The 14,771-nt window shown below is 32.6% G+C and overlaps 1 protein-coding gene across 2 annotated transcripts; it reads right to left on the bottom strand.

Annotated features, from left to right (window-relative positions):
• Window positions 1–5,717: 5,717 nt before the first annotated feature.
• Window positions 5,718–10,713, bottom strand: LOC142630252 (protein DEHYDRATION-INDUCED 19 homolog 6-like). 2 transcript variants are annotated; one of them, XM_075804230.1, is made up of 6 exons: window positions 10,365–10,676; window positions 9,442–9,766; window positions 8,625–8,767; window positions 8,223–8,300; window positions 7,897–8,114; window positions 5,718–6,111 (listed from the first exon to the last, which is right to left on the bottom strand). In XM_075804230.1, exons 2-6 carry the CDS (start codon window positions 9,635–9,637, stop codon window positions 6,009–6,011), a joined length of 738 nt encoding a protein of 245 aa, XP_075660345.1. In that variant the 5' UTR covers window positions 9,638–9,766; window positions 10,365–10,676; the 3' UTR covers window positions 5,718–6,008. The 2 variants fall into 2 exon arrangements, with proteins under 2 accessions (XP_075660345.1, XP_075660346.1); XM_075804231.1 differs by lacking the exon at window positions 9,442–9,766 and having other exon boundaries at window positions 10,365–10,713.
• Window positions 10,714–14,771: the final 4,058 nt, after the last annotated feature.

The following is a 14,771-nucleotide window of genomic DNA, read 5'->3' as shown; positions in this document are numbered from 1 at the left end:
GAGTTTAACACCCACTTGGTGCATGTGTAATTACTAATTACCAATACAGAATTTTTTTTTGTTGATAATTTATAAATACACCTGGTGCATGTGTAATCTAAATTTGTATGTTGGTTTTTTTTTTACCAATTTATAAAATAAATTTAGATTAAATTTTCGTGGATTAGAATCCTTAAATTATTGATTCTTTTACCTGCATTTGCTTCTTTAACACTGAAAAGGAAGCAAATACAATACGTAAGATGATTTTCAAGTCAGCTTTGATTGCTGGATGCTTAGTGCCACCCCTGTTAGTTGAGGTTGATGTTCAACCTTGATCTAGAGGGAAATGATTAGTTTCTTTTGCTACTTTTTGGTTTTGATTGAAGAAGATATATGTTCAAATTTTCACTGAGCCTTCTAGAAAAAGTTGCTCATCTCTAGGCTTGGCTTTTTTGCACCATTATTAGTTTACTTGGAAGCTCCAATTTGGTATTACAGCAGTGTCTGAGTTCCTTTCTGGCTTCTTCTTTGACTTTTAGTTGCAGTGAGTGAACACAGTTTTCTTAGAAAATAGAAAAGATAAGTCAGCTGCAGTAAGCAACTTGATAAGCCACACCTGGGTGGTTCTTTCTAGTCATGCTCTATACATGCCAACTAGTTCTGTTGTTGCATTTGAGATATGGGTTATGTTAAGTCTACACAATAACACAATCACCTGTTTGAAAGATGTGTTGCGTTTGCTCTTGAGGTGCCACTTCTACAATGCTAAATGTCCCTTTGTCATTTTAGCCTTGTAAAAGTGTCATTTATGTCTTCATAATAAGCAGAGTTGGTCTTGAAACATTGGTAATTATGTTTTCCCCTTAATAAAGAATTATAACCCACCCACCCCCACAAAAAAAAAAAACAGTGACATTATGCTCTTGATGATGTGTGCAGGTATGTCCACCATTTGAAAGTACTAAGTATTAACTTTAGCATGAAATTCTGCTATTGGAAAATAGAATGGAAAAGGAAAATTGATGCCAAAAATCTAAGATAGAAAAGTAAAGCCCTTCAAGAGAGTGATTGCTGTTTTCATATTGTAATAGTTAGTACATTTGATTGTTTATGAGAAAACGACTACTCCTTTATATTTATAATTCAATCTATTATATTAGAATGAAAATGTTTTTGGTAAGGGCTCCTGCTATCTGAAAGATGACTCCTGCAACAAAATGCCTTGGAGAAGGCTGGTTATATGTAGCCACCGCAGATGGGGTTTCGAAGAGAGCGGCAGCATACTGATGATTCCCGATTTAGCTCATTTCTGGAGTTCTTTGCTCGTCCATGAAATTGATGATAGTCTGTGTTTGTTTGCAATTGCAGGTTAAACGCAATGCATCTTGTCTTGGGATGATTGAACATTTGGAACAATCAATTGTCGCAGTTTAAAGCAATAGTCCTTTTTTTTTTTTTTTTTTCCTTTTTTGGTGCTCTAAGTATTCATAATATCAGGGATAACAACGGGACAAGGGGATGGGATCAGATTATAAGCAATTCGTCACCTTTTCAATGTGAGAAAAACCCGTACTGGACCGGATGGTAAAGACATTGTGCTATCCTATTTCAACATTGATAAGATAGAGATGAAACATTGAAATATGGACAAAGAAAAAGGGAATAAGGATTAATTTTTGAATAGGATATGTATAAAATATTGAACAATATATATTCAAGGCGAGATGTGTTATTTTTCGGGATGGAAAAGTACCACACGGGGAGCAAAGCAAGACAGGGCTATATATATAGAGAAATGCTAGGGACACATTTTTGCACAACTTTAGTCATAACTTGCTACATGGTGAGTTGTGATTGGTTAGAATGTGCCCTCACATGACCCACTAATACACTCTAACCAATCACAACTCACCATGTGGCGAGTTGTGGTACAAAGTTGTGCAAAAATGTGTCCCTAACATTTCTCATATATATACTCGAGGACGTAGAGCAAAGCGGTACAAAACAGATCAAGAGGCATTTTTGCTATCCCCACCTAGTCATATTCATATTGCTATCCCTACCTAGTCATATTCATATTCTCATTTCGTCTAATTCTCTTTTTGTTTTTGGTCTGATTGTTCAGGTTTTGAATTTGACTGGAGGACCCGTTTGTACCCACTTGACGTTTACAAATTTAGGCTTTTGGTGAGCCAGCATAGTGCAATGAACTTAAAGCCCAAATTTAATTGCTTATTCATTGGATTAGGAATAAGATTATAGCAGTGTGAATCATTATTAATTTCCAAACTCAAGGCCAATCACAGCAAAGCTAGTTTTCCACAGCAGTCGTTCTCGTCTCTTTCAGTGTCTTTTCCTCATGGGTCCATCTCAGTGCCCTCTTCTAGTCACAAATGAAAGTACTTATATGGCAAGGTTTTCAGATTTCTCATTTCATATTTCCTCATGGGTCCAGCTCAGTGCACTCTTCTAGTCACAAATGAAAGTATTTTATTTGGAAATGTTTTCAGATTTCTCATTTCATATATTTAGAAGTCTAGTGGGCACTGGGCAGATAGAAAGCATGGTAGATTTGGGAGCAAGCTTGAGAGAGAGAGATTAGATGCAGAAGCGGAAGCATAAAATAGAGTAATACAAGAATACAAAGGCCTCTGTAATTTAGCTTAACAGTTTACATCCACCATGGATATATATAGTAAGTTAAACCTTAGACTAGCCTTATTTAAGTGTATAGGTGTGTAAAACTCCTTCATGAAAATTTGAACCCCGACTCTTGCCCTCACACCCTCACAAATATAAGTGACAATCGCATGTGTGCGGTGATATAATTATTTAATATCTTAATCGAAGAAGGATTGAATCAAAATTTAAACCACTAATATAATAAAATAAATAACTAAATTTAGAGTTAATTAATAGTTTAATCCCAATGGATTACCTAAGGGTTGGAAAAGGGCTAGGTTGGGTTGGGCCTAACAGGCTGTTGGATAGTCAATGAGATGGGCTACAAGGGAAAATCCAGCCCATGGTTTTAAATGATTTTTTCTTAATTTTTTTTTTAAAAAAAAAATGTTCAATGGTTTGTTTATTATAAAAAATTAAAGTTACAAAGCTACCATCAAAATAATGCTCTCAAGTGCAGGATTGCCGCGAAATAATAATTTGGAAAGTCCGAAGTTAAATCTACAGGGAAAAAGGGAATTGATTAGCAAGCCACAATAGAATAAAACTAAAATAATAAAATTTAACTGAAGAGATTTTTGATAGTTTAGTAAAGGTAATTTAAATTGAGAAAAAATAACAATATATTAAAGCGCTAAGATTTAGAGATCCACACACAACACATCTATTGGTAGCCTTAACAATATTTATTTTATAACTCAACTAAAATTCATACGAATGATGATCTTAGTTGGATGATTTAATAATAAAAACCTAAGAATTAATTGTCTAAGGTGATTTCATGCAATTGATTGATTTTACGCAAAACAAAACTAGTGAATTAGTTCGCAGAGAATATTAAGCATTTAACGTGCTAGGAGTCTACGATAAATCAAATGATTATACAGAATTAAATACTTTTTTAGATGAGTAAAACAATCAAAAACATAAAAACATAAGCTTTAAAACCAATAAATAATTATTAAGAACATACCAATAAACGACTGGCTTTCACCCCTTGCCTTAGCAAGGCTTCTAGCAAGCCATAACACAATTAAAACTCTAAAAATTGTAAGGAAACTTTAAGAAAATCTAAATTATGTTCTACAACAGCTCTCTTCTGAATTTTTTCCTAAAGAGCCTTTAAATAGGTCAAGTAATCCTATTACAAATTGAATTCCCGTTTAGAGAAAATCTCAGATTTTTAGGCTTCATTTAACCGACGTTTTTGGCCCATTTATCTTCAGAATTCGGACTTTCGGTGAACTACAAAGTTGTAGCCCTTTAAGTTGGTGTTCCAGAACAACTTGAATCATCTCTATTGGACATCTGAGCCAAAAGTTATGCTCCAAATACTAACTACTGTGCAAGCTGGAATCCTAATCCGAATTGGGCTTGGATTAGGTGCAAATTTTATTTGATTCCTTACTCCAATTGGACTTGAATTTAATTGGATTGACCTTTTTTGACTTCATTATGACCCTTGTAAAATTAAAGTCCATTAGATTTCTTCTTTGCACAAATCCACTTATTTAATTTCATTATCCTATAAAAGACAAATTCACGCATTAAAATTCATTTAAGCACAAAATTTATTATTTAGCATTATTCCAAAATCAACTATAAAATGCATGAATTAACTCAAAATAATTATGATAATGTTTTTCTAATAATGATATAAATATACAAAATTAAGCTACTATCAGGAGTCTTGCATTTTATGAAATCTCACATCACCTAAGGAAGCACATGGAGATGTGCTTATAAGGAGTGACCTCCCTTTAATGTGTAGATGTCTAGCTAGGTGAGAAACTAATAGCTAGGTGAGAAGTTATCATCTTTGACATAAATCCTCCTAACAAACATTAGGGACCAAATGGATAATTGATCCTAAAATTGATTACCTACTTCTTTTTTTCCCAAAACCGCCCATTCCAAATTTGAGAATGCATGCAATTTTTCTACCCTTTGAGCCAAAAAAATAAATGCGTGATTTATTTCGATACTCTTTGTAGGTGGCATGTCACCTATACTTGCGAATACCATCTCCACTAGAAATTAGAAAATGATGTTTTGTACTTACTAAAATTCCTAAGACCTAATGGGGCGATTTGTACTTATAGAATCATGGGTCCAAGTAATCGAGTTGTGTTTGATATTAATCTTCATGGCCTTAGTAAGGTGGTTGTAATTCATGAGCACCGATGGATGAAAGGTATGATTGGTGAAGTTCAATCATCAAGGTTGAGTGGAGAAGATTGAAAAGAGAATAAAATGTTATTTACATGAAATAAAAGAGATAAAATAGAAGTTGGAACTTGCAAGGTGTATTTGCAAATATTGTTAATTAAAAGAACCACAACCTTATCATTTTATAGGTGCACGATATTCTTCATAACTTATAAGTGTGAAGCTATAACCTATATATGATGCAACAACACTTTCACATTATCTTACTACAAATAAAATTATTATTTATGCATCAATTACAACATATTACCCCTTTTTATTAGAAAATTTTTGTGTCGCTTGATTTTATTGATATCATTAAACATTAATGATACTACTAATTTGTGGCCCCTGATTTTTTAATTTTTTTAATAAATAAATGTATTCCCTTCGGCTTCCAAGTTCTTCTTATATGAAATATACTTTTGTATATCTTTTCTAAGGACTTGATTTATTTATATAAAATATAAGATAAATTGTATCTTTCCACCTTAAATTATCAGATTACTTATATATTTTAAATGAGTCTTGTAATTGTTAACATACATCATCATTATTGATGATTTTTCATTTTATTATTTATTGAAAGTTGAATGATCTTTAATCCGATCATTAGGACCTTCTCAACAATCATATATATGATCTCAATTTTAACATTTGTTAAAGAAAAAATAGAGGGCGGAGAATAATATGAAGAGAAATGTTGAAAAAGTTATTCATTATTAAATAAACCAAGGAAGACTCCCATTTTAATTTTATTATTCTCATTGTTTTGATTCCTTGCTTTCTTTCGCTGACATAGTTTGAAGCTAATCATTTGGTAACACCAAACAAAACGCACCACCAGTGAAATTTGCGCCTGGCATTTAGATATCATAGATTTAAGTAGCTTTATATATAGAAACGTTTGTTTCTACTCATCACATAGATAGGTTGAAAATAAATTCACACTGCTCTCCATGAACATGTATTAGTCGGCTACCTAATATAGAAACTAATTTATATCCTGAAGTTATGCACCATTGAAAAACATAGTGCCTGTGGAAAACGGGTCATTGGCAACTGGCAAGTGAAGCAACCTTTTGCATCTTCTGAAAAATGTTGTGAGCTTCACCAAACATGCATGGGGATGTTTTTTAGAATATGGTTGACACAATCAACTCTTGGACAAAAGCTGCTTTCTTCCTTTTCTCTTCTTTATCCTGTTCATGATCTTCATGCAGTGACGACGGCTCAATGCTGCACAAACAAGAAGCATCAGTAACATTGCCTAGCATCGTATTCCATTCTCATAAATGCATGTATTTAAGTTTCCTGATCCTAACCTATCATTATATTGTTCTTCACCAATCACAATTCACAATTTCACAATCATTTCCTAATCATCACAACTATAAACAGTATTTAACTAATCAAATATAAGTTCTAGATTAGTTCAAAGCCATCCTAAAAGCACATCAATGGAACCGCAGATGAGACTTCAGTGATATCGGAAGAGCTAAAAAATATGCATGTTTATTCGATAGTATATTATCAACTAAGGGATTCTAATTTTAAAAAATTAATAAAGTATGAAATCTAGCACATTAACATCAAGAAATAACAGAAAAGAACGATATTAGGCAGACTCCCTACTGCTCCACTTTTTGAAACAGGTGATCGGACAAACAAAAAACTTCAGATAAACGAGTGCACAGACTTCATCATGTTTATCCAAAGCCATATTAGTGACAGAGATGAAAAGTTAAGGGGCCACTTCCTAAACACCCGTGGTTAAGGAATGAAGAAATGAAATGACTGAAAAGTCATGATTTCCAATATACACTGTGGAAGTATGCTAAATTGTTGGTGGCTGGTTATTACAAACCCTACAAATCACAATGAACTGAAGCTAAGCTAATAAACAAAGTCTTACAACTAGAGAAGAAGAAATAGAAACAAATTATGGATACCCTTTGGGCACTCAAAACACACACACAGGAATTTAAAGAATCAAACCCCATTGACCAGATAACTTAACAAAAGAAAAGGATAGAGGCCCTCAATAATTAGCAATCTTGTAAACCAAGCAAATAAGGAACAAAATGGGAGCACAGACTTTCAAAGAGGTTTTGTGAAACTTGAGATGAGATTAGTTGTGAGCAAATGAAAATAGTTAGGCCTCATTAGAAACGGATTAAGAATTAGAAGTTGCAAATAAATGTCCAGAATGAACTTCAAACAATGAAAACAGTAGTTATCATATTATGCTCTCTCAAGCAACGGGTGGTGCTAGCATGGTGCTAATGTTTTATATTCACGTTACTGTTATTAATCTTTCACATGAAATTTGGAAATAGTAATGAGTAAAGTTATAAGAAACAAAAAGAGAAGTTATTTATTCTGGTAATTCAGGAATTCAGGAAGTTATCAGGTGCCACCATGCAGCACTTATATTTAATGAAGCTGAAATACACATTATGGCCTTTGGAGGTAGCTACTACTGCAGCAGTAATCTACTTCATATTTCTTAGTAGGCAGTGACAATAAGTAATTTTAATAACATAGTGTAAATAGATTAACTATCTTTATCTAAATATGAATTCCCTATCCTGTCATTCATTCGATATATATAACTTCTATCATGCACTAATTTCCTGTGTGATTTTTGTCTTCTTCTTGTATGGAATTTTTTGTTCTAGTGTGGATATTATTCTTAGACAAATTCCAATTTTAAGCAATACTTGATAAACACTTTTTCTTTTCTTTTAAAAAGAGTTTAGAAACACAAATGATACTAGCTTTAACACAGTTGCAATTTAAAAGACGATCACATTAGCTCAAAAGTATAAAATCTCATCTAAAAAATTAATGAAAGAAAAGGGAACTTAAAAAACTTACCACACAGACATATTTTACCCGCATTAATAACGTTCATATTATATCTTGAAATTTCTTATATTGTCTTTCCTAATAGAACTGACCACACCGTAAGTTTTGTTTTTAGATAGACCACCCCATAAGTCTGAACAGAAAGGAATATACCTTTTCACATCTGATGTGGCAGAGGAGGCATCTTCTCTGAAGCATTCATCTTGAGGGATACATTTAGGCGCCGAAAAAGGCATATTGTAGATAAACGATGAGAGGAGTGGATCAGGAGTAGATTCATGCTTGTTTCCTATAGGATGTGTCGGAAACTTTTTTCCGAGCATAGTTGAATTCCCACTCAAGAAGCCATATTTCTCAGATTTTCTCCTTCGCTGCAAAGAAGTTTTTTTTTTTCACTGATAAATACAAAGCAGAATATATAATTCAAGGAGATGGGTACTCTATATCTATAACATGACAAACCATAATTGGAGCAATACCTTCAGTGAGCTTGCATGCTGCACAATAAAATGCCCTATCACATCCTTCCCAAGATTTGCCGCACACATAGGACAAACCTGTGATACCAACACTGAAGCATTTCAATCTTAATAAAAATCTAATTGAAACACACACAATACTTCATAATTTTCACATGCATTTTTCCCTATTCTTTCAATGTCATAAATGCTGAATAATTATAGTTATTTTTATTGAAATGGTGATTGATAGGCTGCACCATATCAAGTAAATATATTAATTTTCAACTCCGGATTAGTTGGAAGCAGAACCCAGGTATTTAGACCACCTTCCTTAGGAAGTTTATCACTCAAGAAGGCAAGACAGATTTGAAGATCTATCTCCAAAAATGTTGAGAAATGAAAATAAAGAAGAGCACATACTGCATTTTTTAAGTCAAAACAGTGTTCTTCTTGCAAATGGCTACAGAGCACAGAAACATCGATGTCCACAATACAGAAGGGGCAAGGAAATAAAGCTCTTGAATCATCATCATTGTCTGAATCATAGAGGATTGTGTGACTTTCTGTTTAGGGAGGGGAAGAGGACAAAAAGGAATTGTTAGACACAACATTCAGCAATCTAGAGACCAATAGGTGACCACAACAGAGATATATCAAAACAACAACAAAACCCACAATACCACAGATAGATTAATTAACATGTAAACAATGGATGTGAAAGCGAAAAACATACACAAATAAATAGACAAAGAAAACAGAGAAAGGGAATGAACTCTTTTGCCTTAATCCCTGTGATCTAAACCTGAAACAATTTGTTGGAACAGTCACTATTTATCTCTTTCCTAAGAAACTAACTTATATTGCAAGAAAACTTTGCACGCAATTAGTTCTCTGTAAACAACACTCTATCATGAAGAGGAGGCTAATACATAAAGTAACCATTTTTCATTCTAGAATTCATCACCCATGTTTTTTTTTTAATGACATGAAACCTCACTAAGGCAGGGCCCCTTAGACCCAAACAACTACCCGTCAACCCATGTAACAGGTAATCTAGGGTAACTCCTAGGAGGGATTTGAACCCCTAGGTCTACAATGCATCCCAAGCCTTCCACCACTAGGCTGCACCTTTGAATGGTTCACCCCATACTTATAAAACCTGTTTATGTCTCCAAAACTGTATCACGTTTTGCTCTCATACCTTGAGATATTTTCTCAGTCAAATTATGGTCATCACCTTTTTGCCGGTTTTCAAGTATGCCATAACCACAAGACTTGGATGAAGGATTTGCTTTGCTCTTCAATATCACCAATTTAGTCCTAAGCCATTCCAAAGACCTCTGATGTGTTAGCAGATCACAATTGATCTCCTCTAACTGTTTTTTGCACTTCTGTTTTTGCACACTAAGTTCATCTTCAGGGCAATTCGTCATAATGATCACTTTAGGCGGGGTTGATTATCCTCCAACCTAACAGAACTTTCTGCAGCCTCTTAATTAATCAAAGCCTCGGATTTTCAAGATCTTACATTAGTCCCTTTGCAAGCCTATTTTCTTGATTACCTAGTATTACAAAAACATTCTTCTAAGATTCTAGTGCTACATAGGATAAAAATCTATAAACAGAAAGTATTGAAATTCTCTAAAAGTAATTAGAGTGTAAAATATCAAAACTATTTAGGCCTAATAGTCTCACAAACAAGAAAACATGTACAATACTAACCGATTGATAATTAAAGCAGAATAGGTCCATTAGAATCATATATATTTAAAGTATCAATTTCATTTTCTGAAATAACAAAAAGCAAAACTGAAAGGTCTTCTGACAACATGGGTCTACGTTAAAAGCTTAAAAAACTCTTCTTCTTTTTTCGATTAAATCAATAACCAATCAAACAATCCAAGAACCCAGAAACAAAATTAAAACTTAGATTCTTGTTGGTAAACTGTTAAACTTGACAACACAGTACACAAGATTGAACCTCAAACTTTGCAAAAAACTGTCGCTTTCAACTTACCCAGTTAAGAAAAAACAAATACCTTCCACACACACACACAAAAAACCAATGTAAACAAACCACAAATATATATATAATGAATTATCAAACCCAGAAACAAAACAAGTGATAAAAACTAACACAAAAACCAAAAACAAAAATACCAGAGTGAATGCGTGCAGCTTGAACGGAAGAGAAGTGCTTGGCAGAGTGGACCCTGTAAGCTCTGAAGTCAACGGCCATGGTGTCAGTCAAGACTCCGGTAAGTGACACAGAGAAATTATATGTATGTTACAAAAATGGGGTTGGTGAGAGTCTGTGAGGTTTGTAATGAGAAAATGAGAAAAGAAAGAGCAAGACTAAAGAGAGAGAATCAGAGGTTCACTTTCTTTCTTTTCTTGCAGTCTCATCAGTTTGATAGGATATATGGTGGTGGTGGAGTTGTGCTTTGCCTACTGCTTCACATAATACTCTCTGCCTTCTCTCTCTCTCTCCCTATGACAAGAAATATGTGGAAATAGCTTTTTCTGACACACAAAAAAGCTAGTTCCCTATTGGTTGACACGTGGTATAGGTACAAAATTCATATTTAATCCTCCCCACACATATAATTCAATTTACTACTATATTTCTTGTCAGATTTCACATATTACTACATTAAAAAAATCTTTGGATTTTCCCTTTTTTGTCTCCAAATAAATTGTTTCAATTTTCATTTTTGCTTTAAGAATTCAATTTGCATGTGCCTATTTTTCATCTCAAACACATAGGGTTGTTTGTTATTTTCTTTTTATTTTAAAATTTTAAACTTATTTGTTTATATGAATTTTTTTCAAGTTTCATTTCATTTTATGTATAATTATACTTTAACTTCTGTTTAAATACCGCTTATTTACTGAAAACTAAAAACTTATTACTGAAAACACTGTAATAAAATAATTTTTAAATATGAATAATACCGTGTGGGACCTAGCAAAATATATAATTTACGTTTAAACTGTGCCATGTGTGCACAATTGCCGTGGGTTCCACCTTTCAAACATCAAATGCAAAACGTCAGTTGAAACGTGCCATCCAAACTCATTCTAATTTTCGATAATAATAAAAAAAAGCATCCTAATGAATAATATGTACAAGATTTTAAAGCCTAATATTTTTTTTTTAATGTATAACTATTGTTGTTTCAAAATAAACAAGAGATAAGCATTAATTGATAATAAGTACTTCCTCAAAAAAAAATTTGATAATAAGTAACTTGTGGGGAAACATTTTGGGAAGCTCAGGGAAATTTATTACGTACTCTCTGAGAACCTTTGTGCCAATTCACATTTAAGAGAACTCCCCCCACTTGTTGCCTAATAAGCCTGAGCTAAAGGGAGTAGTGTACCATCAGTTTCCAAAAATGTTTCCCCACAATAAAAGGAAGTTAATAACTGATGGTATACTACTCCCTTCAGCTTAGGCTTATAAGGCAGCAAGTGAGGTTCCCAAGGAGTACGCAATAAGTTTCATTGGGCTTCCGAAAAAAAATTGATAATAAGTAACTCATGAGCAAGGTTTAATGGGCATCTAGATAAACTTATAGATGTAGTTTATTTTGATTAAAAAACTGAATAAAATTATAATTTTATTTGAAAAATAAATACTATTCCAAACTAGCACTTAATAATTTTAATTTTCTTATATATTGTTATATATCATTTGACTAATTTTCTGGTTTGTACAAATATTATTAATTAATTATTGATATGAATAATGAAAATGAAACCAAGAAGTTGATTAAGACATTTTTTAAGTTTTGAACTTGATTCATTAGGAATATAAAAAATGTTTAGTCCTGTCTTTTTTTTATATATATTATTATCAATATTGTCCCATGCCAATGAGTCACAAACTGTATATAATGTATTATTTATGGCATTACAAGAGGTTAAATTTAATCTTTGATCAACAATGCATGTTTCACATAAGCTCCAATTTTTAAATGGTGTTTTAGATGTTTAGTTGTTTTCAGAAACAACATTGAACCATGCTTCAAGAAAATTATTTGATATATATTGCATGTTGCAAATATTTTAAATTATTTGAAAAATGATCTGAACATCTACAATGCTTTTTTGGGACCTTATGTTTTTTTATTTGTTTCCTAAAACCTAATAATTTCCTTAGATTTTAGACTAGTTTAGTTTATGTTAAATTATTGACATAAAAGCCTATCATGATTCATGACCTAAAAACCAGATTGTATTGCAGATCTTGTGGCTTAGTGTCATTAACTTTTCAACTTTTTCGCAAACCATGTTTGCAAGTGTGTGTATATATATTGAGGGAAAGATTGCAAATATTTTACAAAAGAAAAGTTGAAAACAATAACATAATAACTTTATTAATTTGTTTATTGGTTAAATTCAACTTTATGAAACAAAAAAATAATCCATATGACTTTCCTTCATCCTCAAGGAATCATGCTTTCAAGGAAATTCTTTTCAGGACAAATGCTTACATTCCTTTTCCTTTGTGTCAAACATTGTCATCATCATAATTATAAAATTCTTCTTTTTGGGAATTCCATACTTTGCCATTCTAATCCCACATCACACTCTCTTAACCACGTGTCTAAATAACTAATTAGTCCACATTGAAATGATTCCTTAAAACAAATCCCAAACTAAAAATTCAATAATTTTTTTTAATAAGATGCTAAATTTCAATTCACAATTATAAATTCAGATTAAAAAATAGAGTTCTATGCAATAGTCAGCAAATTTTCTCAGAAGTTTTGGTCATGATGAAATTCAACACTACTTCACAAACTGTCAAATTTTATAGGACTTGTGGCCTAACAAGTCATAGAGGAACTTATTAGGTGATTGATTAATTTAATATAATAAAAAATAAAAAAGTACAAAAACTAATAAAAGTCTCATATAGGACAAGCTAATGCAGACCTGGATATGAGGTTATACTTTGGACAAAAAGTTGGTTTAGTTTCTATATGATGGTGGTGACTGGTGACCCAAGTGACTAGTCCAGGTAACGTGAACTATGGGCGGTGCTATACACCTAGAAAAGGACTCAAAATGACAAATACGAAAAAAGATTAAAGGTTGTGGTCGGTCATTGCCTTTAATTAAAAATAATTTTAGAAAATTCCATTAGTACAGGTTTGAACCTCTTGTCAGAATTTAAAAAGAAATAACTCAAAAATGATCAAATATAAAAGTACAGTCTTTCGTGCTATAACTTTGTTCCAAAGTATGATAGACAGAAGAATAGTAGTAGATTTATGTAAAAATAACATACGTCCAATTAAAATAATTGTACAAAAAAGTATGATAAATGCCGTGATCTTATCATAACTTTTAAAAAAATCACTATTAAATTATGTATTTTATTATTTTAACAATAAGTTTAGAGATAACCATTTTAAAAAAAATCTTTTTGTAATTGTTAAGTTGTTTTATCGTGATGATGCTAATATAAAAGATATTATGTGGTAGGAGAAATCATGTCATATATTTAGTGTAAGTGTACAATTGTGTTTGGACCCAAAAATACACGTGGGCTTAGGTCCAATTAGCCTTAAACAATGAAATTTATAGAGTGTGGGCTCGCAATCTAGTTTAGTGATATTTGAAACTTGATGAACAGGCTAAAACATTACAGTGTTTGCAAATAAAAGACAAACGGGGCAAAATAAACTTCCTCGAACGTAAACCGAGAACAAATTATATATTACTTCTCTTTCTTTTCCTCAAATGTCACAGTTCTTAATATTTGTCTCCCTCATTTTTCTTTGCCATCTTTCCTCCTTAAATACTTCTTCTTCTTCCCTCTTTATCCACGTGTCACACAAATCACCCTATTAGACACCTGTCCTATCCACCACCCTCTGGAAGTCTTTAAATTATAGCAAGAAAGCTGACTTCTACTATTCAGGGGTCACTCCACCATTAATGCGGCCAGGGAGATAGGTGCAGGGTCTTTAATGTGGAGGTAGCAGCCTTTTTCTAAGATATTTCCCTCACACCGTTGCGTCTGGAGGGTGCTTAAATCCCCCCTCTTAACCAATGGTTTTTCCGTAACTCTGCCTTGATCTTTTTGGCGAATCTCAGGGTCATCGTGGGTCTGTCTGAGGAGATATTCCTCCTCAGACGAATCTTCGGACTCTCGACTCATGGGCCGAGTTACAATTCTAAGAAGCTTTTAGTCTAAAATAAACTAGCGCCCATTAACAAAGTCCGAGACCCAAATACTTACTTAGGTCCTTTTAGTCCCCACATTTAGTATATTACACATTCTTTTCACATAAATATGAGTCATGTATATGGAATTCATACGTAAGCTTCACTTTTATATAATAAAAAAGTATATCATATCAATTGCGTTGAATTATTTTAATGGTAGTAGAATCATATGAAAGCGATGTTTAAATCAAAATTAACACTTAATAAAAAAATTAAAAAAAGTGAAAGTTCTTGGGTTCCTTTTTTTTTTTTAGGAATAAAATTGTTATGTTCCTAGTGTTACTTTTATTGTTTTTTTTAAAAAAAAAAACCAAATACTCTTCT

The sequence above is a fragment of the Castanea sativa genome, chromosome 4 (genome assembly GCF_040712315.1).
Source record: "Castanea sativa cultivar Marrone di Chiusa Pesio chromosome 4, ASM4071231v1".
Taxonomy (NCBI): Eukaryota; Viridiplantae; Streptophyta; class Magnoliopsida; order Fagales; family Fagaceae; genus Castanea; species Castanea sativa.
This window is presented reverse-complemented; position numbering and strand designations above follow the sequence as displayed.